Consider the following 27677-nt stretch of genomic DNA (forward strand, 5'->3'; position numbering starts at 1 on the left):
CCACCCTTACATGCTTCTGCCATTTTGTAATTTTGTCCTATACTAAAAGTTATTATTCATCTACCAAGTAACAGCTGGAATGCCACATTTTAGAACAACAACATCATATAATCTATGTACTTTCGTTTTTTCTATTTTGCCCCTTCCCATGTTTAACATTTTATCATCACAATTTTGTTTTAATGTCTTTCTAACACTTAGTGACCATATACTTGCTTCTTCGATATTTAGCGTTATAAGTCTAAAATTTGTGATAAGTAGAAATAATTTATCGTTTTTTTGTTTATATAGAATTGACTCGATATAAATTTGTGATAAGTAGAAACTTACTTTAAAGATATATAATTAAAATTTTATAACATTTTATTTTAAGAACTATCCAATTCACCAAATAATTGCTTTAGCATTTTCACATTTCTTCGCAACTATAATATTAAGAAAATTAAAATACTTACTTAGCACTAATGTTTTTGGATTTCTATATATTCCATGTATTATTCAACGACAAAAGTAAAATACATGGAAAAATTATGATAAGTAATCTTAATTTTTTTTTAAAATTTTTTGATAGTTAAAATACCAACAGTTTTTTCTTTGAAAAGAAAAAACTCCAAAAATCTAAAAGTATAAAATGAATCTTTTGTATAAAATTTAATAATTTTTTATAATAAAAAATAGTTAAAACAAAAAATTTATGAAATGAATATACTTTTTCCATGAAAAAATATATAAAATTTAAGTACACGATAAATAATAATCGTATCAATAAAATTAATAATTATATTAATAAAATTAATTTTAAATGAAAAAATATAAAGGCGAGGCCACAACAAAATGCGGGCAATTTCATTAGCTTGTATAGTTCTAATTTATTTACAATTTTATAAATACTATATTATTTTCAGTCAAACAGATTTAGAATATAATAGAAAATATTAAGAAAATTAAAAATATTTAATCATCAAGAAGTCATTATTTATTTAAGGGAGATATAAATATCTTACTAAATTAAAGTGATAGCAGTTACAAATTAATTTAGTAATAAAAAAAATAAAAATTAAAAAAGTAAATAATGCTAGAATCTAATTTTGTTACTCTATTTTTCTAAACTGCAAATTTAAAATAAAAAATAGGTTAATTAATTAATAAAAAAGATGATATAGAAAAAATGTTTAGTCCTCACTGAATAAACCTTCAATTTCCGACAATCATACAGAAAAAGAAGAATATACTTTTTTCTTTTTCATTTATACATGTATTTATTTAAAAAATAATTTTAAGAAATTAATCCAATCAAATAATAAAATGTAATTTTTTTGTCTTAACCACTAAATGCTACTCACACTAGGTCGGTCTAAGAAGGGGTAAAGTGCTCACGGCTAATATTACTCTATCCATGAAAATCAAACCCTCGATCTCACTTAAGGGAGAAAAGTGCTGAACCACTCATCCAAACACTTATTGATATAAAATGTAATTTTTGAATTGACTACGGCTAAGGCTATTTCAAGAAATTTTAAATTTCACTAACGGTGATATCGAAAATCTCATTACCCCTCTATTCCCACATTTATATATAGTACTAGTCTTTTGTATCACGTGTGTTACATGTTGAATATACTCGTTATATACTTATTTTTTATCTATCTATATATATATCATAAGTTTTGTTTAGGTTAAAATAAATACAAGTGGTTAATTTGTATTATAATTTACCGTACAAATTACTTGCAATGTTATTTATTATATATTTAATTCTATTTTTATATAATGAAGTGATTTTAGAACAAAGTTCAACCCAATCCTGAGAACTAATCCTTTAGTCCATAATCCTAATAGGTGTTCAAAAAAAAAATCAAGTCATCACTTAATCTCCAACCCCGTGTTCTAAATCCCAAATCAATATCTATATATAACTATAATGAAGAATAATAATAAATTATTTTTACTACTAGGTCAAAGAAAATAAATGAGAAAATGATCTGAATTGATAATGGAAATCACTTTGACTATAGTGACAGTATTATTTACCTAGTATATTAGACAAAGGAATATATGCACATACATATAGATTCTTGAAATCCAAAAAGTCACCAAAATATAAATATATAGTTCTAGTTTTTTTTCTTTCAGTTTCCTAAACACTATTTTCTTTTAAGTCAAACAGATTTAGGATATAAGAGAAAAAAATATCAAGAAACTTAAGATTGCTTAACCATCAATAGGCCATCTATTTATTGCAAGGGAGATATAAATCTCTTACTAAATTAAAATAATAATAGTTATAAATTATTCAGTAACAAAAAGAAAAATTATTATTAAGAATAAAACTCCTTCAAAACTCACCTAATAAAAAAAAAAACGTTTTAATGTATATTGATATATAAATATATCAATAAAATATTATATATATATATATATATATATTTAATTAAAATTTGAATTGTTTACTATCCTATGTTTAATTATATAAATTCTATTTGAAAATTTACTTTTTAAAAATATATCCAATCAAATATGACAAATATAAAAAACAAAAATATTAATAGAAATAATATACTTTTTTCTTCTTTTTTTTATCTCTCTCCTAAACAAAATATTATATTTTAAATATTCTATTTGAAAATTTATTTTTTAAAAATATATCTAAACATAAAGAAAAAATAATATTAATAAAAAAGTATATTTTCTTTTTTTATCTATATCTTAAAAGAATTAAATATGTAATAAATGAAATATAAAAAATTTTCAAATGTCTGATTATCATATATATTCATTAAAAATAAATTTAGTAAATATAAAAATTTAAATTTTGAAATGCTTAATTATATTTATATATTTATTAAAAAATTATTTTTTTGATTCATTAAGAGACCTAATGGCCGAAATAATATTTCGGGCTACACAACAATCAAATTGATAACTCACCTAATAAAAAAAAAATGTTTCAAGGTATATAAATATATAAATATATTAATAAAATATTATTTTTTTTAAATTAAAATTTTTAACTGTTTACCATCTAGGTTCAAATGTAAATTCTATTTGAAAATTTACTTTTCTAAAAAATTTATCCAATTAAATCTTACAAACATAAAAACAAAAATATTAATAAAAATAATATACTTTTTTCTTTTTTTATCTCTCTCCTAAATAAAATATTATATATATTCTATTTGAAAATTTATTTTTTAAAAAAAATATCCAATCATATCATACAAACATAAAGAAAAAAAATATTTTCTTTCTTTGTTTATATATATTTCCTAAAAGAATTAAATATTTAATAAATAAAACATAAAAAAATTTCAAATATCTCATTGTCATATATATTCATTAAAAAATAAATTTAATAAAGAAAAAATTTAAAATTTTGAAATGTTTAATTATTTATATTTATTTATTTAATAATTTTTTTATTCATTAGAAGGTCTGATAGGCCGAAATAACACTTTGGGCTACACAATAATCAAATTGGTGAAAATGCTTGTGGTTGAGAGGATTCGAACTTGATATCTTTCACTCTTCACATAAGTAAGAAGATAATTAGATCGCACATGATTGGCTGAAAAAATAATTTTTATAAATTATATCCAATCAACTAATAAACTGTAATTTTTTAATTAATTGTCATTAAGGGTGCTTTAGAATATTTTAAATGGTGATATAAAAAATCACATTATTCTCTCTATTTTCACTTTTATATATAATATAGATAGATAGATATATAGATAGATATACATATAGATATTTTAAATTAATTTATAAGAAGATAATTAAGTCGCATGTGATTGACTGAAAAAATAATTTTTATAAATTATATTTAATCAACTAATAAACTGTAATTTTTAATTAATTGTCATTAAGTGTACTTTATAATATTTTAAATGGTGATATAAGAAATCACATTATTCCTCTCTGTTTTCACTTTTATATATAATATGGATAGATAGATATATAGATAAGTATAGATATAGATATTTTAAATTAATTTATAAGAAGATAATCAGATCGCACGTGATTGGCTGAAAAAATAATTTTTATAAATTATATCCAATCAATTAATAAAATATAACTTTTTAATTAATTGTCGTTAAGGGTACTTTATAATATTTTAAATGATGATATAAGAAATCACATCATTCGTCTCTATTTTCACTTTTATATATAATATGGATAGATAGATATACAGGCAGATATAGGTATAGATATAAATATTTTAAATTAATTTATTTTCCGCAAATAAATGGACCCTAAAATTGAAAATAAAATAAGTCTGCAACGAGGCAGGGTCTCATCTGGTCTGGGTTTTGAAGCCTTTCCCAAGAAAAGTTTGGGAAGCCCAAATGCTACAAATCCCCCCAATTTCGCCCATTGATGGCAATTTGGCGCCATCTACGCCACTCGAAAAGTCATATTTCATTGTGAAGTCGAAGCAGTAGCACACTAGCGCCAAGCGGAGAAGAACACAACGCCAGACACCAGGCAATAATGGTATTCCTCCATCATCAAATCCCTTCCCGGAAGAGACATTCTTTGTCCTCTGCCTCCACCCTCCCTCCAACGAAATTCCCCAAATCCACTGCTGATGAACCTTCATCTTGTTCAGAAAAAAATGGCCCCATTGATAAAATGTTGTGTGTTCTGGCAGATGCAGGCTGTACACTGAACAATCCCTCGGGCCCGCCCTGCCTTCCTGCTAATCTCTACAAGCTCCGCTCCCATCTCGACCGCCTATTTTCTGCTTCAGAAAATGGAGCTGCTACGCGCTCTCATTTCCTTGCTGGTTTCTCTTCTTACATCGACTCTCCCAAAAATCTTCAGAGGTCCGTGTATTAGACTTACATTTCATAGTATTTTTATTTTTAATAATTATTATTGAGAAAAAGGGTAGGCAACTGATTTTGTTGTTTGGACTATTCATAGGGTTTTGGTTTCTTCGAACCAATACTGCAGTAGTGAAAGCTTACTGCGACAACTTTTGCTGGTTCCGGCCATCCAATTGGACCTTCAAATGTTGCTTCTGCAGAAACTTCCTGAATATTTTGATGTGCATCCTGAATGTTCGCTCCAGGACGACTCCGCTCGACTTATCGTTAATCAATTTCGATGGCTTGATTTTATGGTTGATTCTAATGCTTTCTGCGATAAATTGATGCAAGTTCTTTCTATTTGCCCTCTACATTTGAAGAAAGAGATTATAGGATCATTGCCCGAGATAATAGGTGATCAAAATACTAAGGCTGTAGTTGATTCCCTTGGACAAATGCTCCAGGAAGATTCTTCTGTCATAATTTCGGTGCTTGACTGTTTTTCCAACCTTAACTTGGATGAGATTTTGCAAGAACAGGTTCTTTATTTTTACCCTTTCTTTATTAACATCTCTCCTCATAAATTCTTATGTTTTATTATTGAACCTCTATCCTCTCTTTCTAGGTTGTTACTATAGCAATGTCTTACATTAGGACAATTGACGGAGAACACATGCCTTATTTACTTAGATTTTTACTACTTTCGGCAACCTCTCAGAATGTTCGAAGAATAGTGTCGCAGATTCGGGAGCAGCTTAAGTTCATAGGGATATCAAATTCTCATTCAATCCAGCACAAAAAACTCAAGGGAAAATCACCCTTGGGCAATAATACAGAGGCTTCTGTTCTTGATGCCTTAAGAACTAGTCTTCTATTCAAGAATGTAAGTCCGCTGTACTGATTTTAGCTTACAAGTGAGTAATCTTATTGATCTCCTCTTTTTGTATTTGCTGTTATAATTAGATGCTACGCCAAGAGATTCTGAAAGAATTGATCAGCCTTGAGAGGCCCCAGGATCATAAGGCCATAGACCTGTGGCTTCTTGTGTTGTTATACATGAATGGCGAAACCATGCAAAAGAACATTCAGAAGGTTGTTAAGAAGAAAGTTGTTGATAATTGTATCCAGAAAGTTATGGTTGACCAGTGTATTTGTGGGAATAAAGAATTGGTACAGGTATATGCCATATTACATGGAATGAATTATCAGCTTCATTCTAATGACTATTTGAATCATATTAGCAATTTGGGATCTCCTTTTTGTCTCATTATTTTTATTATTTATTCTTTATCAGGATTGTTTCCTGTCCTTCCTTTCTCTATCGGAGTACTTATTGGCACGCAGAGAACAGAAGGCTAGGGAGTTTGGCGCTCACATTTATATTTGTCTGTTTGAAGAGTTAGGAGATACGTACTGTAGACAGGAAGTAAGCAGCTCAAAGAAGTAGTTCTTATTTTTTAGCTGGTGACTGTTTGGAGTCTCATTCCAGCATCTTTGCAGGTTCTTAGTGCACTTATAACTCATCTTGGATCTGGAGTTAGCTTTGAAGTGAATTCTGCTCTGGAGGTCTTGGCTTTGCTAGCCTCCAAATATGCCCAAGAGTTAATTCCACTTACTACGCATATAAATGGTAGCTTAACCATTTCATGTTTGGCATGCATATTGATTTGTTGGCCACTTGGTTCCCTTAATTGTTTTAGGCATGCGTGAGAAAAGAATGTTGTGATTAGTTGCCAATATCTATTTCTTGCATTCTATGTTTTCAGGTATATTGGATTACTTGGAGGGATTTAGCATTGACAATCTACACAAGGTGGCTGCTACTTAATGGACCATAATTATTAATGTCACTATATGTTCATATGTTGACTGTTCGTAAGTCATGCCAGTTTCACACATGGCATTTCCCCCATGTAGGTTTATGAAATTTTCAGTCACCTCACACTGTTTGCTCGATCTACTACTGAATGTTTTGGATCTTCCTTTGGAAGTGAGGTTTTAATGATAGTACGAAAGCAGGTATCTGGAATTATGCCTAAACATTGCTTTCTTTACTCTCTGCTCTAAACACTTCTTTTTTTGTTCACTTAATATCTTTGTTTTATGGTGTATTCATTGTCTTGGCTCCCATTTGGTAGGTCAACCATCCTGATCTGAAGTACAAAAAGATGGGTCTAATTGGAACTCTAAAAATAATTTCCTGTCTTGCAGATGCAAATGAAGTTAGTAGTACATCAGTTCAGGTGGGCATAATATCATCTCTACTTTGCAATTGTAGCACTTTGTGGTTATGCTATTTATTTATTATTTCTGAACTAGTCCAAGCTTATACTGTCCAAGACATATTTTGGTAATTTATTGTTGGACCTATCAGAGATTAAAAAAAAAAAAAAGAAAAATGAAAACATCAATTTATGAAAGAGCAACTTGCTTTGACAATTTTTTTAATTAGGCTGCAGAAAGCAAGTGGAACTTTCAACACCGTGCTACTAGTTATATTTATGTTCTTAGGACTCCAATATTGGCTTTTTTGAATAATGGATAAAGGTAAAAGCATAGGCATTGTTTTGCTTTTCCAAAAGAAATACTGTCTTAGCACTTAATATTGCATGGATTAATATACTAATGAAATCTAGATTGTTTATACTGAGTGCAGGACTAGTAGCAAGTGGCCAGATTGTTGATATTTATTGTCTTAATGCAATAACCACCTACATTATGCACATTGAATGTGTATTGATGCAAATTTGACATGGGTGACTGACTTAGAAGTTAGGGCTAGGGTTTGTAGAAATCACAAACTAGGGATTTAAAATTAATATGGCAGATCTGGTTTTCTCTAGAATACAACAACAATAACAACTAAGTCTTAGTCCGAAAATAGTTTTGGGTTGGCCATATGAATCTTTTGTTTCCAGTATCCACTCTGATCAAATTAATATCAATGCAAAGCAAAGTATAAATCGGAAAGACTATGAAATCATTTGATATATTAATATGAAGGGGAATTTTCAAATCATTTGATATATTAATAAATAGAACAACGCATATAATAGGCAACAACTAATTAGGGTCTGCTACATAAATCTTTTATCTCCATTGATTTATCTCCATTTTGCTCTATTCGTAGCTATATCTTCACTAATATCCATAGACCATACAACATCCCTTCAAGCAGTTCTAGGTTGACCTCTTCCATTTTCAGCACCTTCCATTACCAAAATATCACATTTACCAACAAGTACATATGAGAGTCTATGTAACACATGACCGTACTATCTCAGGCATCATTTTCTCATTTTTTCTTCAACTTTCGTTACTTGCTTATTTTTGTCTAATGTGATCATTCCTAATCTTGTCCAACCTTTTGCCATCACACATCCATCTCAGCATTCATATCTCCAAAACATTCATTTTGTGAACATGTTGAATAATAAAATAAAAATTGAACAAACAAAAATAAACTATTAGCATCACACTAATAGGATACTTGACAATCTTGTCTGTTGCTACCCACTAGCATCACACTAATAGGATATGGGACTATCTTGTCTGTTACTACCTGTTAGGGACTATCCGTAAATAGAGTTCTATTAGGAGTTAGATTCCTACTAGGTTTATAGTATCTTGTATATGTATATATTGAAAGTGTTTGAGGATTTGGAATTCTTGATGATTTGTATTGATGTACAAGACCCTTTAAATAGGGAGAATACAAACAGAATATGGAAAGGAATTGCAGAGATTAATTACAGGAAATTAATTGTAATCTGTTCCTAAATTAGAGGAATGATTTGTGGAGATATCATCGGCTAAGACTCCCCCGCAGTTTGAGCGGGCGGAGGACAGACGCTCAAGCTGGATCGAAATGACTGGAACAACTGTCGAGATAGGCCTTTGGTGAAGATGTCAGCATATTGAAAAGCAGATGGGACATGTGAGACCTGAATGTGGCCTATTCGAACTTTCTCCCTTACAAAGTGTATGTCGATCTCAATGTGTTTTGTGTGTTGATGCTGGACAGGATTGTTAGACATATACACTGCGGAAACATTGTCACAGTATACGACGGAGGCCTACTGAAGTGGGAGGTGTAATTCCAGAAGTAAATTGCGAAGCCAGGTGGTCTCTGCAACAGCATTGGCTACTCCTCTATATTCTGCCTCTGCACTAGATCGTGAGATAGTAGGCTGCCGTTTTGAAGACCATGAAATCAAATTATCACCAAGGAAAACACAGTAGCCACTAGTTGATCGTCTGGAGTCTGGGCATCCACCCCAATCTGCGTCTGAGTATGCTACCAAGGTATGTGTATTTGTCTTGCCAATTCTTATACCGTAGTCAACTGTGCCTTGTAAATATCGGATTATTCTTTTGAGAAAGGCATAGTGTGGATCCCGCGGTTCATGGATGAAGAGGCATATTTGTTGAACAACATATGATATATCTGGGCGTGTGAATGTGAGATACTGTAATGCGCCAGCAAGACTGCGGTATAATGTTGGATCATGGAATAGAGGTCCATCAGAAGCACTCAGTTTTGATGATAGATCGACTGGGGTGGCACACGGTTTGCAAGAGGACATTGAAGCTCTGGAGATGATATCCTTTGTGTATTGAGACTGATCCAAAAATAACCCACCAGATGTCCGTGTCACTTTGATTCCCAGGAAATGATGCACCCGGCCCAAATCTGTCATTGCAAACTCGCGTGAGAGCATGCGGATAATATTCTGTAATAACTCATTAGAAGAGGCAGTGAGCACTATATCATCAACATACAGAAGTAAATAAGCAAGCTGATTTCCCTTTGAGAAAATGAATAGGGAATTGTCACACACACTGCTGCGAAACCCATGAGACAGCAGATGGGTTGCAAATCTGGTGTACCATGCCCATGGCGCCTGTTTGAGCCCATAAAGGGATTTTTTCAATCTGCACACAAAATGAGGGTATCTTCTATCTGTGAAACCCGGGGGTTGATGCATAAAAACAGTTTCATTTAAATGCCCATGTAAAAACGCGTTTTTGACATCCAACTGGTGTATTGGCCAAGAACGGGAAACTGCAATGGATAACACAGTCCGTATAGTAGCGGGTTTCACTACGGGACTAAAAGTATCGTCACAGTCAATGCCCACCGTTTGAGATTTGCCATTTACCACCAAACGTGCTTTGTACCTTTGAAGTGACCCATCTGATTTAAATTTGTGACGAAAAAGCCACATACACCGAATGACCGATCGGTCAGGAGGGCGAGGCACGAGTTCCCATGTATCATTTTCCTGCAAAGCACGAAACTCAGCCTGCATAGCATTTAACCAATGAGGGTCAGAAAAAGCTTTTGCATAAGAGGTGGGTATTGGTGAAATTGAGGTGGTCATAAGGGCATGGCGAGCTTTGGAGCGGGTGGTCATTGGATGGGTATTCTGTGCGGGTTTTGATACAGCGGTGGTCTGAGTGTTGGGATTTTGTGAGACAGGTGTAGCAGTGTGTTGGGGTGCCGTAGCATTGGCCACTGGGTTAAGGGGCTGTTGTTTATGGCGGCGGGTGTATATTATGGGGTAAGGAGAGATTGGGCGTTTTTGGGTTTGGGTGGTGTTTGGTGCTGGGTGAGGTTGTACAAACTTAAATCCTGGTGGTGGTTGTTCATCAAGAAATGTGTATGTTTTGGGTGGGGTTGGAATGGTGTATGGGAAAGCTTGTTCATCAAAGGTTACATGTCGTGATATGTGGATCTTCCCGGTTGTAGGGTCAAAGCATCGGTATCCCCTAAAATCTGGAGGGTATCCAAGGAAGATGCATCTAACGGATCTTGGGTGTAATTTGTGGGGTTGGGTTGCGGAGGTATTGGGATAACAAGCACACCTGAACACACGTAAGTGATCGTATGTTGGGTGGCGGAGATATAAGGCAAAAGTGGGTGTGAAATAATTGAGACGTTTGGTTGGAAGGATGTTATGGAGATAGGCAGCAGTGTGAAGTGCTTCGACCCAAAACATAGGTGGTAATTGAGCATGGATGAGGAGTGAGCGGATGATGTCGTTGAGACGACGAATCATGCGTTCAGCCCGACCATTTTGGGAAGATGTTTGGGGGCATGAAAAACGGAATAACAGACCATGTTGTTGGGCAAAAATTTTGAAGTTATGGTTGTCAAATTCTCCCCCCAAGTCACATTGAAAAGTTTTGATATTACGGTTGAATTGGGTGGCTATGAGTTTATGGAATTTAGTAAAGGTGGTGAAAGTTTCAGATTTGAACTTGAGAGGGTATACCCACACATAATTGGAAAAATTATCAATTAGCACCATGTAGTATTTATATCCAGATTTGGTTGGAATAGGGGAGGTCCACAAGTCACAATGTATTATATCAAATGGTGAAAAAGTAAAGGAATTTGACTCATAAAAAGGTAATCGTTTGCTATTAGATAAATGACAAGAATTGCAAAAAAAAATAAATGCTTGTTCTTATTACAAGGAAGACCAAACTGTTTGGTTAAAACATCTAAAACTTGTGTGCCAGGGTGACCGAGGCGATCGTGCCAAGGTAAATTTGGAGATGTGATTGAACAAGCTTGTGGTGGTAGGGTTGGTGGAGTGACAGGATAGAGATCTCCGGTACTATTGTGGTGGGAAAGGAGCTGTCCCATTTTGAGGTCCTTCAAAGAGAAACCAAAAGGGTCAAATTCAACAGAAATATTGTTATCACGTGTAAAACGGCGGACAGATAATAAATTTTTAATGATCTGTGGGCTGTAAAGTATGTTTGGGAGGATGTATGTACGGTTAAGGATGGGAAGGTAACCTGTTCCTGAGCCCTCAATTGGTAAATAGTGTCCGTTGCCGACTAAAAGTTTAGTGTTAACAGGAAAAGAGTCAGGATTCGAATCATACCTCGGTTGTCGGTGACATGACGTTCTGCACCTGTATCCATGATCAGATTTAGATCTGTGTAGTTGAGTTGCATCGTGTTATAAGCTTGGCTGAGATCGGAAGGACTTAAAGCATCATATCCAGTATGCGGTGGAGGGGGATATGGTGGTGCTGGGCTGTATGGCTGCTGTTCTGAATAAGCGGCATAATGGGCAGTGGGTGTGTTTTGAATTTGATTTGGTGGCCATGGAGTTTGTGTTGGGTAGGGACAAGGTGGAGTGTTCCACCAAGCCCATTTTGGGTAGGTTTGATTGGCGGACTGATGTGTTATAGCCCAAGGAGTCCCCGTAGAGTTGCCCCTGTAGCCGCGTCCTCTGCCTCTGCCACGTCTGCCTCAACCACGACCTCTATAATTGGAGTGGTAAGAACTGTTGTGAGGCTGATTGTTTTCAGGTTGTTGAGTTGCGGCCGGCTGGGTTTGGTTTGTCTGCGTGGTTGGAGTGACAAGGACAGAGGTGGTTTGTTGTCGTGCAGCCTGGCGAATGACCTCATTATTCAACATGGTTCGTGCAAGGTCCCAGTCTGCGTTTTGTGAGTTAATAAGAGAAGCTATGGCGTCGAATTCTTGAGGAAGGCCACGAACCAGTTGTAAGACCAATCGGGATTCTATAACTGGTTGGTCAACATCGTTCAGTTGGTCGGCGATGTCTTTCAATTTCTTGCAGTAATCATCAACGGAACTGCAGGCTGCAAGGGTGAGATTAATGAGTTTTGTTTCAAGAGCTGCCGCTTTTGCTTTCTTGTTGCTAAGGAAGATTTTCTCAAGTTTCAGCCATGTTTTTCTAGCCGTAGCTTCAGTGTCGAGGATGCGGGTGAGCAGTTCATCAGACACGGTACTGTAAATCCATTGAGACACCAAGGCATCTATTTCTTTCCAGGCACTGTATGTTGGATCTGTAGAGGCTGGGGGTGGCGTGTCATCAATGTGATCAAGAACACGGTATGCAATAGAATGAAACTTGAATAATTTCACCCATGATGTGTATGTAACTGTGCTACCATCTAGGGTTCTTATTTTTGATTGGATGTTAGTCATAGAGTAGGCAGGGTGAATGGGGGTGGGTGTTTTAGGGTTGGAGGTCGAAGATGGGTCTTCTGTTTGTGTCATGGCTATCGGCGGCAGCAGCTAAAAAATATGAGAGAGAAAGGAGAGGGAGGGATAATTTTTAGAACCGAAGCTCTGAACCATGAAAGTGTTTGAGGATTTGGAATTCTTGATGATTTGTATTGATGTACAAGACCCTTTAAATAGGGAGAATACAAACAGAATATGGAAAGGAATTGCAGAGATTAATTACAGGAAATTAATTGTAATCTGTTCCTAAATCAGAGGAATGATCTGTGGAGATATCATCGGCTAAGATATATATGTCCCTGTTGATGAAAATTAAGTAGAGAGAATATTTTTTCCACATTGAAATTACATGGTATGAGAGCCTTTGGCTCATTAGTGTTTTCTTTTTCCTTTCTGCGTTGACGCTTTAGGAGAGAAGCTTACTGTTTCGTGACTGTCAGTCTAGGTCTCCCACCTAGGCTTGTGCATTTGTCTCACTGCCATCCAAGGAAGAGAGAGTGACCTTCGATCGACCTCTACACCAAATCCGCTGGCCTGAAGATCGGCGAGTGGGCCTCACACGTTGTCAGAAGAATCTGATGTTGGCTCAGGCGCCGGCGAGTGGGGGCGCGTCCAGCAGTTTTCGGTGACCGGGTTTCGTCCTTCAGGATCGATTCAGCGTCAGGAGTCTTTTCCAGTGGGTAGTTTTCCACTCCGGCAACATCTACTAAGCGCTTCCTTTGAATTTTGCTGCTGTTGTTTGCAGCTATCGATTCCTTTTGGTGTTGCTACTGTTCTGTTGGGTTCGTGCTATTATTTAGTGCCTCTGTTTTTGAGTTGCTGTTGGGGTGTTTAGTTTCATTAATGGGTACAGAACCTATAGATTCTAAAGCTACTATTACTGAATTGATCCTAGCAATGAATAAAATCATAGAACATAAATTGAAAGGAACTAATTATTTAGATTGGAGTAAGACAATTAGAATTTATTTGAGGAGTGTTGAAAAAGATGATCATCTAATTGATGATCCACCAACTGGTGACACTAGACAAAGTTGGCTAAGGGAAGATGCTAAGTTATTTCTACTGATTCGAAATTCTATTGACAGTTAAGTGGTTGGATTAATTCATCATTGTGAGTTTGTTAAAGAATTGATGGAATATCTTGAATTCTTGTGTTCGGGAAAAGATAATCTTTCTCGTATGTATGAGGTCTGCAAACGATTTTATCGGGCCGACTAGCAAGATAAGCCCCTTATAGCTTATTTCATGGAATTTAAGAAGATTTACGAGGAACTTTGTTAAGGTTCAACAGACTCAGCGAGAACAAATGACTTAAATGAGTTTTCTTGTAGGTCTTGCTCTGGTTTTTGAAACTGCCAAATCACAGGTTCTTTCAGGCATTGACGTTACCTCTCTTCAGGAGACTTTCGCTAGACTAAGATATACTGAAGGTGGAGTTTTAGTAATAGTAGTTTTAGAATCTGTAGGTGGAGGATCCATTATTAATAAAAACTAAACCCCTACCAGCAATGCAGAAATAGACACAAAAAAAAAATAGTCTTTCAATGCAAACAGGAGCTAAAGGTAACCTGAAACGCTAAATTGACAGAACTGAGTACGCCGCTACCAAAACTTCGCCGGATCGCAAAAACAACCACCTGAGTAGACTGCTGACAGAAAAACGAAACCAGAACACAATTTCCGATCGCCGGAAACAGCCGGATGCGCCGCCACGCGCCCGCGCGTGGTACTGTAGCAGAATCTTGTATCGGCGCGTGAGGCCCACGCGCAGGGAATCCGGTGACCGGATTTTGGGGGATGACCGATCGGCAGCTGGAGCAACTGCTGGAGTGGGCGGTGAGACAAAAAAGTGACCCTAGAATAGTCACCAACACTGACAGCCACCACGCGCAGGAAATCCGGTGACCGGATTTTGAGGGAACGCCGGAATTTTCTATGCAAACGGCAAAAAATCAAGTTTAAAGAGCCACAGGCTCTGATACCATGTAGATTTAATGTGGGAAAATATTTTTTCTGTATTTGATTCATCAATAGGGACACATATATATACACATACAAAATACTATAATGAGAATACCATAGATGGGGGCAGCGTAGCGACTGTCAAGCTCGATTTTGACCAACCGGCTTGCCAAACGCACAAATGGAGCATGGATTTGAACTCCTTGTGAACTTTTGAGTCTGGAAATGTGGAAATTGCTCAAATCCAACGAAGATCAATTTTTCGATGGTCCGGCGAGTCTTCTGCGAGACTCCAAGAGGCAGAATAATTTTCCCTTCACGCGGTTCGTGGAATTGTCGTTCGATTTTCGGTTGGTATGCTTTAAAACTTAGCTCCTAATTTTTTATATAAATTTCAAATTTAGAATTATTAGTTGATTAAGTTGATTTTGAATAAATAGTTAATTGAATACGATTCCTATTAGGAAACCTCGATAGAAACACACTTAATTCTGAAAAATTAAGAATACTGGTCATTTAGAATATTTTAGTATTTATGTTAGATTAGTTGATTATCGAAGTGGATATAACTAAATAACGAGAAATTAGATCATTTAAATAGCTATGTATATAAATAGAATACTTTTAGTCTTTTATAAATAAATTAATTTGGATTAGTTTACGGTAGTTATGGTAGCCGATTGTGATCAGTTAATTGGTTTAGAATTTTTGAATTATTAAGTGCATATATGTGTGTTCTAGATATTTATCCTTCGAATAGGAGTCAAGGATTTAATAGTTATTAATTAATAAGGTAAGTTATTAGCTAGGAAAAACTTAATGATTGACAGAGGAATATGAATTATTTGGCATGCGGAGTATATATGATTATGTGGCTATAATTGTGAGTACGAACTAAAATAGTGCTTCATCCCGATGGAATATGGCTTAAATAGCTTTTTATCTTTGAGTTTGATTTAGAAGATAAATAGTTACATTATTTGTTGGTTCTTAGGAGTTGGTATACTTGATGAGTTTAATAGGTAAACTATTCATTACTTGTTACATATGAAAAGGTAGATAAATTATACCAGTATGCAACATCGTTAATGAAATTTGAATTGGAGTGAAATTTTAGTGAATGAGGAAATGTAAATAGTGGATGTTGAGTTACGAAGATGGCAGATGGGGTATGATTGATGAATAATGGTTATGGCAAATGGGATTAGTTGTTGTGAATTGCCCAATGGATGGGCTTTGGGAATTTATTGTTGAATTGTAGTTTTACGCAGGTGGTTTAATCCAATTTGTAAGGGAGGTTCTGCCAAAATTTTGACAGAATCTAAACTAGCCTTATTTGTAAATAGGTTGTAGGATTTATTTAGGATAATCCTTTATTATTTATTGATTTATTGATTTATTTATATTTATGTATTTATTTATTTTTCGAGCACATATATATATATATATATAACTGTGCTATTTGCCCTGTGCTTTACTGTGAACACATATTTGCATCCCACTGGTTTCTTTCCTAATGAAGGGTAACAAGTTTCCAAGCTTCATTTGTTGCCAAAGCTTTCATCTCCTCAATTATTGATGCTTTCAATTTTTTTTATCTTTATGTGCTTCCTGCTAATTTTGTGGAATAGAAACAAAAGAAACAAACAACAAAATGGCTCTGTAGGAAGGAGATAAAGAGTCGTGTAAGAAACAAATTGGGATATAGGGTGTTTGGTACAAGTTCTAACCTCTTTCCTGAGAGCAGTGGGAATATCAACATCATTAATTATAAGGTCGGAGTTAGATATATTATCAGAAGGAATTGCTTCAAAATAAAAACTGGGAGTTATAAAAGACTCACCACATGGATTTTTAGGAGCTGATTGCAGAGACCACGATTGACCAGGTGTATCATGTGTGATGGCACTAACACAACCAAATACTTTTGGAAGAACAATTTATGAGTTATTACCCTGTAAAACAGCTTTAGGGCTTTTGAAATTGGGTGGTGTCCTAGGAGACATCTTATTAATAAGATATGTTGTACAAAGGACTGCATCAAGTCTTAGGAATATTCATAGTTAATAGAAGAGATCTAGCTACCTCTAGTAAATACCTATTTTTTTCTTTTAGATTCTACACTTAGAGCACTAGTATTCACACAGCTAATTTGATGTATGATTCCGTCACAGTCTAAATAAGCTTGAAACATGTTATTCATATACTCAGTTCCATCAACAGTTTTGAACATTTTAACCTTTGCATCAACCTATGCTCTAATCATGTTATGGAAAGATTTAAAGCAAGAAAGCACTTCATACAACAATCAATGAAGGTAACAAACCATTTATAACCAAATAATAAAATAATTGTAGGACCCCATATATGAGAATGAACAGTCGTGAAATGAATTGAATTACTATTATTATTATTATTATTATGGGAAATATGAGAACTTCTTTATGTTTAGCAAGTTCACTAGCATCACAAACTAAAGACTCTAACTGACAATGCTCAAAAAGACTAGGATATAATCTCTTTAGGACAAAAAAAGAGGGATGTCCTAATTGCCTATTCCACAATTATTTCTTGACTAGGATTACTATGATTTCCTAACAAGGCTCGAGTAATACTAGGGGCCAATGAACTGTAACCCTTTTTGAGAAGATATAGGTCATCAGCAATCTATGAAAACCAATTGTTTTCCTTGTTCTCAAATCTTGGAAAACACTAAGAGTAGGAAAAAAAAATTCAACTTTGCAATTGAGAGCTTTTGTAATAGCACTAATATATAAAAGATTTATAGAAAAACTGGGAATGTGAAGGACAGAAGTGAAATCAATGGTGGATGTGCACTTAATACAACCTATGCCAGCAATAGGTGCAAAAGAACCATCTGCAATGCGAACAATTTCTTTGCTAAAACAAGATGATTGGTTAAGAATATATTAGAAAAGCTTGTCATATGTTTGTTTGCTTCTGAATCTATAACCCATGAATCATCAGCAACAAAATTAGCAAGGAGGGTCATACCTGATTGCACAAAATTGGAAGAAGCAGCTGAGGTGGATGAAGAGTGGAACTTTGACAAAAGGCTTTAATGATTGTACTTCTTCAGTAGAGAAACTCCCAGCAAATGATACTTCAGGTACTGTAGTACTTCGTCAGGGTGTGCAACAGGTCTAGATGAACCGATCCTTTTACCACCACAACCTTTAGTTGGTACTTCTATGCAATTTCCAATATGATTCCTTAGTATGTCTCGGCTTTACATAGTAATCACATACTAACTGGTCTTTATTTGAAGAGACCTGGGTATTTTGTGTAGTTTGAGAAGCGAGAAGTCTAGATTTCTCAACAAAAGCCATTGTTAGCATGACAACTCTCCAGCTTTCTTCTTGTTGAACATAGGAATGTATCTGCTGTAGTGAAGGTATAGGGTCTTTCCCCAGGATTTGGATCATATTCAGCATTCAAACCTGCAAGAAAATCATGCGTCGCTTCTCGACTTTTCATAAAAAATGACTTCCACATTTGCTAAAGTTGGTGGCATCGATACTAGTGGTAATGTATATAATTAACTAAAATTAAAATAAAGGCTGTAATAGAAAATCAAACCAAAGGTTTGAATTTTCAGGTGTTAGCTCTATTTTATTTACAGTTGGAAATGTGAACATTTATTGATTATGTTTCTTTAATTCACACATAATTACATGGACCTATTTAGATACAGGCTACAAGGAGAATGAAATACAACCTTAGATATATGACCTAAGATATATCTATAGTACATAAACAACGTTACACGCATGCGCGTGCGCAAACACACAGACACGGTTCAGTTCAACTTTGATTTGATTCTGTTTGGCCCTTCTCCATCTTCAATTCAGTGATCGATATAAGTTTCAACTAAGTATTAGCGACTAAATAAATCCAGAACTTTTGCCTAATTCTCAATTAAAATTTTTTTATTCATATTGTTTATATATAATAACTTAAAAATTTTTATCTTGTCAATTTTGGATAACATCATGGTAAATGTTAATTATATTAAATAATTACACTTACAATTATTTTAAAATAATCCTTATATATTAGGGGTGATGGTGACTGCTAAAATGCACTGTGCTTTCTTTGATAAGTTTGCATACTGTTCTGTGGTTTTTTCACCTTAAATTTAGATTTGAAACATAAGCTTTTTTGTTATTATTATGAGTTATTCATCTATGTAAACAGAAGAATGATCCAAGTCATTTAACTGCCTCTTAAATTGCAGAAGCAGGTGTCTTGTTGTTCTGATCCTGCAGCTGAGGTACCATGCTTATTTTACAACGTTGCAGTGTAATGTTTTTGGTTTAACAAATTATTAAAGAAAATGAACAGTATTGTGAAATGTGGGCAACTGGTTATTTCTTGTTGTAGTTACCGCTATATCTGTTTCTTTTGTGCGATATTCACAACAAAGTGGACACCCTTACTTCTGGAAAGCAAATTGCATGCAGATGCAGAAGTCCGGCTCCTGGTTTCAGCAGAATGACTGTGGCAGAATTCCTAAGCAAAATTAGACCACTCTTCCCATATCTCAGGAGTCATTTTGATACTGCAGTTTCTACTCTGAAAGAAGGTAAGATAATGGCATCCATTTCAGCTGGAATACTAATGGCTTGTTGCAGATGAGAAGATTCCTTGATAGATGCAAATTTTCCATATGGTGGCTAAAAACATTCTCTTCTCTTCTTTCATGATTTATTTCCTAGTCCATTTTGGTGTTATTGAGGAGGCTGGGATATTTTTTGATGCTTTGGATATTTTTTGAGAATAAGATTTATCGGTTGATGAAAGAAAAGAGGGTATTATATGGTATTGTGGTAGCTGGTCACATCCTCATCTCTTCTTTCATCATTCTGTTTCGTAGTTCGTTTTTGGATTTGGCTTTTGGTGTTTATTAGGAAAGCCAGGGAATGTCTAACGTAAAAGTTTTCTCAAGCATATACAGAATCTTTTATTTGCCTTCTTATGTCTTTCTGCAAAAGGGATTCTCTATTATTATCCTACATGAAGTGGTAATTTTTGTTCTCATAGTTTTTTTTTTTCTTTGCTATTGTTATGCCATTTGGGATGGGAGTATATTCTATCCATGTAGAAAACAGAACTGAGAAGAAAAGGATTCTACTATTCTAATTCTTGTATATCTACAGCCTCTGTACAACCTCTTTATATACACAAAGATGGTTCCTTTATAGGAAATAATCTAAATAGGAAATCAACCTAAACTAGGAAAGAAAAAATTTTTCATAATTACAAAGATTTCAACACTTCTCTCTATTATTTTCCTTATTATATATTATGAAATTTGATTATGTATATACAAGGTGAAAAAAAGAAACACTTGAGTTTACCACTTTCTTCTTATCTTTGAACAAATGCAATATAGGTGATGAATCTTGTGAAGAACATTGGAAAGTGCAGTCTGCATTTGCTGGCAACCCAGATATAGCCAACATGTTTCCAAAATCTTCAGTTTCCATTCTGTTATGTAACGAAGTTCTTCATTGTTTCAGTAAGGTAGGTATTTCTTCAAAACTCTTGGCATCCACATTGGCCACTTCAATAAAATCCTTACCCACATCTTATTCCTAATTACAGATGCTAAACCTTCCTGAAGTTCAAATGGAAAAGGCAGTTATCTCAGATCTGCTTGAAGCCTTCCAGCCAAGCAAAATATCCAAGTGTGTTTTTTCTACCATACAACCTAGCCCCTTACCTGGGACGATAGAATATTTATATCTAGGTGCTGCTTCATTTTTAGAAGATGTTTTGGATACAGGTATTATTACTTGTCCTGTTTATAGTGTTGGTTTATGGTGATCAAGGTTTCTCTAATGGCAATTGCATGATTTGCAACTGCTTCCTGCAGCTTGTTCATTCTCCTTCACATTGGCTTCCGAATCTCTTCTTACTCTAGAGTCAATGGTTACCTCAATCCAGACATTCCTTGATAAGTTGGAGAGCAATGGTAAAAGTATATGGTCACAGTCCACTCATGGGGTGCTTCAAATATTACGCCGTAGACTTGGAACTTCTGCCCAGAAGCTTTTAAAGCATAGCTGGAATGGTGAAAATCTTGAGAATGGCTGGAAAAACAAAGTGCGACCTTTTTTGTTCTCTTTTAACTATTTGTTCCATTTAACCTTTGATGCCTAATGAAGTAAGCAGCCACCGTTAGATGGTGTTAAAATTTTCTGGTGTTCAGGGAGAAGTTGTGGAGAAGATATTGTGTATCTACTTGGAGAATAGTGAGTCTAAATCTGATTTGCTGGATGAGCTGGCTTGCAACGTTTTGCCTCAGGTGTTCAAATATTTTAATAATAATACTTGTTCATGATTCATTATGCTACATATCACTCAGATTAGGGCACAACAAAGGAAAAGAAAAATTGTTTTGCTTCAACCATGACGGATACTAATATCTGTTTGAACTAGACAACATGATTATATTGGTTTGTACATAAACCCTAAATGAGTTTCCATTCTGTGTTAGGTTTCTTCATCTAGAAGAATGGCAGAAGATCATGGTTTTCAGACTCTATGTAATGAAACATTTGTTGTGTGGTATCACGTGCTGGTATGGTTTTGAAAAATCCTCCTTTTTTTTTTTTCTAATTTTACAACTGTTTTTTCTTGATGGAGATTTTGTTTACATGAGGTGATGTTATCTGCAGCATGAAGTGAACCTTGCTACTCTTAACCATTTGGTAAGTTGGACATTGCATAACATTACAGATGAACAATTGATATTCATAAGGACAGAATTTTAGTGCATCTTCCCTGTCCTGTGATTAGGTTAAAGATGTCATTCTCAGGAAATCCAGAGCTGATGATCAGCTTGAAACTGTTGAAAAGCAGTTGGTAGAAATACAAAGGTCTGTGAACGCGTTGGTTTCATTGGTTAATATTTGCAGGACTCATGACAAGGTAACCAGATGGAGCTGTCATTGCCGACATTAATTCATCCAATTTTTATTTTTTCGGGTTCAAATTTAATCATTGAAATTGTTGACATGCTGAATAATTTGCAGGTAAATGTGCATGCCATGGCTATTAAATATGGTGGGAAGTTTGTTGATTCATTCCTCAAAGGTATAGCGTTGACTTTCTATATGTACTGGGGATTTGAAATCCAGTTGGTTGGGGTACTCTACTTAAAATCTTCGACAGTGTTTGATTTCTTACAGGCCCACTTTCAAACACACAATGAGCTTGTAATCCAATTGGTAAGATTGGGTACAGTGAACTTCTACTGTGGTGGATTTTTTTTAAATCCTGAAGATCAAGTTAGACCCCTACTACACGCTTCTATATATTTTAGCTTATTTTTCATGATAATTTAGGTGAAGGAGCTTCAAAAGGCCACGAGAACGATACAGACCATATGTTCTGAAGCAAAGGTCAGTTTCATCTGTATGGCTATTTATGAGAATCAAAAATATCAGAAATATAGCTGTCAATTTCGTCTTGAGAAAAAAAAAAAAAAAAAAAAAGAAAAGAAAAGAAAAGAATTATAGCTATCATAATTTTAAATTTGTTCTTTCTGCAAGGGCTTGAAACAAGTTGCTAGCACTAGCAAAATTCCTTCTACAAAGCGGTCTATAGAATGCTTTTTGTTCCGCGTGAAGGCTCTTCTTCATACAACATCAAATGGATGCACTTTTTGGATGGGTATGGAAAAATATCGATCACGTTAATATTTCTGCAATTTCTTCGCTCAGTTCATTTTAGTTGGACTTCTATGGTATTAGCTCAACTGATAGATCCATCTTTGCTCAGGATGTTACGATATGAATATTGAAATTTGCCACGCAATGACAAATTTAGATGTCCATACAAGTGAAACTTTTAACTCTTTATCTGATATAAATGAATTCAAAATATGAAATTCATTACAAATGAATTTTTTATATCTGGTTTTTTTAACTTAAAACGTGTAAATTGAATTCAATTCTATATAATCATATTTGATATAATTCAAAATTGAACATTCGTTTTCTTTTATTTTCTACAATACTTCTGGAAAATAATTTTAGAAGGCTAGGAAGATGAATAGTTGTACAAATTTGGATTGTTCGGTTTTATCGAATTCATATAGAAATTCTATCTATTTTTGTAGAACTTAGTTCAATTATGTTCAATTCTACCTATATTCATAATTTGAGTTAAATAATGCTTAATTGAGTCTGAGTGATTGCTGCTCATTAAGTATTTTACTTATAATGTTTTTTAACAGGAAATCTGAAACATAAGGACTTGATGGGTCAGGTGGTAAGCTCCCAAGCATACGTGGATGAGCAGGCTGAGCCTGCTAATGTTGATGGAGATTTGGCAGAAGTTGAGGACAGCGCTCAGCCTGCTAGCGCTGCTGGTGAGCACGAAGACGGGGAGTGAAATCTGCCTCTTTAATGATAATAAGTATTATATGTCGCGCGTGTAAAGCTTTTATTAGTCTGTCTGGGTTATTGACCCAAAAGATTCTGACTTTACAGATGGTAGTCGATTTGATTTTATTATTAATTCGTGATTTCTCTTTGCATGTGTATAGTTTTATATTAGCACATTATTAACATCCGTATGAATTCCAGACATCTTATTAGCATTAAATTATTCAATTTTCATTCACCATTAACCTCGGATGTTATATGTATCAAAATTACTGTTTTACCCTTACATGGGTAAAAGCTTAAAAAATCCATTCAGTCCACTTCAAACATCAATCTATTATTCAAATTGGAAAAATATTTGATTAAATTTGTAAAAATGTAATTGATTTGTAAATGGGAATGTGATTAAATTTGTGATAATGTAAATAATTTGATTTATAATTAAAATAAGGTATACATGATCTATTTCTTATAGAATTCTGCAATTACATTAGATGTGGGTTGTTTAAATAAACTATAATTATTTTATTATTATGCTAAAGAATTTCTGAGATTGTAAATAGTAAATGATATAATATGAATTGCTTAACGGGCACCTGATTCAGGGATATTATATATTTCCTTTCGTCTTAACATTGTTGTATAATGATTAAAGAATCAAATAATTTTTTTAAATTACAATAAAATATTTATTAATTTAATTAAATTACCTTTTAGAAAATTATAAAATAATTATTCCATCAATAAAAATAAGGATAAGATTAAAAAAACATCATTAGTTACTCTTAATATTTTCAAAACGATTTATATTTATGGACAGAATTATTTTAAAATGATTTATATTTATGGACAAAGAGAATATGTAATATTTGTATAATGGAACCTTAATTAGGCTTGCTATATGTTTTGGCTTTAAATTTGCCCAAATTCCAGTGCCGCTTCGAAATGGGATCGTGACAATATATGTTCTTTTGAAAATCGATATAAAATATCAGTAAGAAGCTGACATGACACTCTATTCATTGAGTTTTTTTACTTTTCTTTTTTTTACAAATTTTTGCACTTTTTCTTTTTTTTTTATATAATTTTTTATTTATTTCTACAATTTGATTGATTGTTAAAATATTTCTAAATTGAAAAATTAATATTTTAGGATGATAATCAATGCTTTTAAAATTTCATCATATCTATCTAAGCTCGTATTGGGTCATCAATGAGGAAAAAGATCATTGGGTAAAAATAGATCTCTAAGATAAATGATTTGTCTCCTTAGTTTTCAATCCATACATCGCTTCGTCTTCTATTCTAAGTGAGTGATTGTTATTTTTTCTTCTGTTATTTTCTTTTTTATTTTCTTATATCTTTTTCCTTATTTTTCATTTTGTTTTTTTTAACATGTCCTTGATAATATGATCAAGAGTTTCATCGATTCATGGGCGCTGATGAAGCAGCTCCATACTCTATTGCTAATCTATTGTTTTCCTGAATTCAGATAGTTATTTTTTTGGTTAATTAATTCAAATAAGGTTTTCATTTGTGGTCAAATTAATAATTTTTTTTTTCTGTTCTAATTTTGAAAGTCTATATCTCATCCCTATTTTCCTGTATACTAAAACTGTGATTTCCTTTGTCTCTCCAACCAAATCTCTATCAGTGATCTCCTTCCTTAATCTGACTCCCTTTCCCTTTTCAAAAAATAAAACCAGCTGCCAATCACCCCATACCCAAGAAACAATACAATTCTGGACTCTCTTCCCTCTCTCACAAGTATTTTATTTTTATTCTCATCTATCAAGCGATTAACATCTCTAAAAAAAAAACTTCAAAAAAAAAAAAAAAAAAAAAAAAAAAAAACATAAAAGCTTTTATTTTTACTTTATTTGTATTCTGGTCTCCTTCATTTGTTTAAAAGTCTTTAATAACTTTTTGAGGTTTAGCATTTAGCAGTGACAATTGATTAATGTAAAGATGAGGAAAGATGAAGAAAAATGGAGGAATCTGTATTCTATTTAGGAGTTTAGTTTTTGTTCAGTTATTAAGAGACTTAATTGATTAAAGTATTCTTTTTTGCATATGATTTTGGATTTCATTGCAATAAGGACAGAGTAAACTAAAATAATTATTTTTTATATTTATTTTGTCCAGGTAATGGTCAATATGGGAATGTGTACAAATTAGCTTTAGAGCACTTTCAAATTCATAATCACGTATCAACTTGCCAAGGTCAGTATCTTTTTTCCACACCCTATAGTGATTGCAATCCCTCAAAAGTATAACGGGTAGTTTTTAGAAGTTGATGTTTACTTTCCCTTTAAAATCGCAGAGAATAGGAAGCAGTTAATCTATTTCTGGTAGTCAAGAAGTTTCAAGGAATATTAGGCGCGCTAGAAACAAGAAACAAGGAGGCGAATTCAAGTGTAACTTCATAGCAGAAATTACTCCCAATATGCAATTTCACCAAGTGATTGTTCTTTATGATTTAAAACATAACATTTTCTAATGTTTCTGATTCAAGCATTTCGAATCATTTATGAGATTGTGCTTATTTTTCCATCTATAGAAGTTTGGTGTTTTCAAACAACTAGGATGGTCAGATATGATTGTTATAATATTTCGAGTTACTTTAAGTTTTATGATAAATATGAGTTTCCCATAACCCATGAGTAAAAGCCCTTACAAAATTGAGATTGGATATGTCAACGGCAAATATATATACATATTGTTACGAATGGATAACACATGAGATTGTTCTATTTCTAACAGCAGGTTGGGTTCAAGCATTTCTCCGTTTGCTCGATCACAACCACATCAAAGGCACATGGTTAAGCCTTCCATTGCACCTGCACTTGCTCCATCCCATCAAGGTATTATTACATATAACTATTGTGGCAACTTACTATATGAGTGATGCTGGCATTTGCTAATATTATATCAGCCATTGCAGCATTTGCTTCTGGTCCTAATAGGGCTCCTTTATCAAGAACTTACGATCATTACCAAAACCATGTGAAACCTCTTGTGGTTGCTCCTTCCCCCTATGAAGACCATGGTAATATTTGGACGTAAACCTTACTTCTCTCTCTATATCATATATTTACGACTTTGAAAGAATTTCTGGCGGATTGTGATCGAGTTTGCACCGAGCGATACAACTCCTTTTGTTTCACCATGTGGTTGTGTTTTTTTTTTTTTTTTTTTTTGCTGAAAGTCAAATTTTTAGATGTGGCTCCTTATTTTATTTTTCCAACAATTAATCAGCTAGAGATTGAGGTTGCTGCAGGGACATATTTGGAACAAAGTCAAGTGAAAATAATGGGATCAAATGCTGGTCAAAATCTCGAAAAAACTGGGTGTTGGAGTTTCTTAAATGTCCTGCTATAAACATGGCTCCTATAACTGAAAAATTTATCAAGTATTTAAGGATATTATTTCTAGCAATTGTAATATTTAGAAGTAATTAAATTCTTTACAAGTTCAGACTTAAATTCATAATTTCGAATCCAAAAGTCTACCTCAACTATTATGGAAAAAGTCATCAATTTCATTTTTAAAATCATTCGTGAGGTAACTTGAAAACATAAATTTAAAATGCATTTGAAAACATCAACTTAAAATGCAAAAAATCAAATGGATAAATTTTTAAATTCTAAATCAACAATTTTATGATTAAATCTAGGATTAATTATTATTGATAATAAAAATTTTAATATGATATAGCAAATTAAGAACTTTTTAATATAATTTAATAGTAATTGTTATATATACTTGAATGCAAACTTTTCATTATATACTAAATTATTACTCAAAATATAATTTAGAGTAATAAAGTAATTTGCGTGATACGCAAGCCTTCACATAGTTTAAATTAAAAGTAAAAAATATAGTTTAATATTTCGTGTGGAATTTGTTAAAAATAAAATTTTTTGACAACATTATTTAACACTTTTTTTTTTTTTTTTTTGAAAGGTAATACGTCATACAAAGCAGAAGAAATCAAAGTCGAAGGGACAAGACCTACTTTGTGAGATCAAGCAAAGAATAGGAATTAATTGCTAAAAGATAGAAACTCTATTCGTTGATTTCTTAACAAAACCAATAGAGTTATGCAAAAGCTCTGTAAACAAATATATACAATTAGTAACAATCACACCAAAATAAGAGCAATCAACTTTACCACTTTGGATAGCTTAAACTAGGATCAGGGAATCAGACTCAAACATAACACATGACAAATCTCACCTTTTAACTAAACTAAGAGATTGTTTGTGACATGTCAACCTGGCAAAGTGGTTTAAAGAAGGCAGTTAAAGCAAAGCTCCTAGCAGGCATCGAGTACAAATTATACATTGGTGAAACTGTAGTTTTTTTATAACTTTTTTAGTAATAAGTATATTTTTGAGAACCGGATTGAACTAACCAGTTTAACTAAAAACCGGACTATAGTCTAGTCCGAGTTAGCTATTTAAAACGA

The 27677-nt window shown here is 33.5% G+C and overlaps 1 protein-coding gene across 3 annotated transcripts; it reads left to right on the top strand.

Annotated features, from left to right (window-relative positions):
* The first annotated feature begins 4289 nt into the window (after positions 1–4289).
* On the top strand, positions 4290–23410 carry LOC105641363 (fanconi anemia group D2 protein). 3 transcript variants are annotated; one of them, XM_012225884.4, is made up of 23 exons: positions 4291–4826; positions 4927–5350; positions 5437–5694; positions 5775–5987; positions 6106–6237; positions 6312–6441; positions 6578–6624; positions 6729–6830; positions 6950–7054; positions 19048–19083; positions 19194–19395; positions 20206–20336; positions 20418–20598; positions 20689–20918; positions 21025–21120; positions 21313–21396; positions 21494–21526; positions 21615–21746; positions 21851–21911; positions 21990–22045; positions 22163–22219; positions 22370–22490; positions 23056–23410. In XM_012225884.4, exons 1-23 carry the CDS (start codon positions 4492–4494, stop codon positions 23211–23213), a joined length of 3324 nt encoding a protein of 1107 aa, XP_012081274.1. In that variant the 5' UTR covers positions 4291–4491; the 3' UTR covers positions 23214–23410. The 3 variants fall into 3 exon arrangements, 2 of the variants coding, with proteins under 2 accessions (XP_012081274.1, XP_020537844.1); XM_020682185.3 differs by having other exon boundaries at positions 7023–7054; positions 19274–19395; XR_001047240.4 differs by lacking the exon at positions 23056–23410 and having other exon boundaries at positions 4290–4826; positions 22007–22045; positions 22370–22453.
* The last annotated feature ends 4267 nt before the right edge of the window (positions 23411–27677 follow it).

Source organism: Jatropha curcas, chromosome 2 (assembly GCF_041381405.1).
Source record: "Jatropha curcas cultivar XTBG-Jc1 chromosome 2, XTBG_Jcur_1.0, whole genome shotgun sequence".
In the NCBI taxonomy this organism is placed as follows: domain Eukaryota; kingdom Viridiplantae; phylum Streptophyta; class Magnoliopsida; order Malpighiales; family Euphorbiaceae; genus Jatropha; species Jatropha curcas.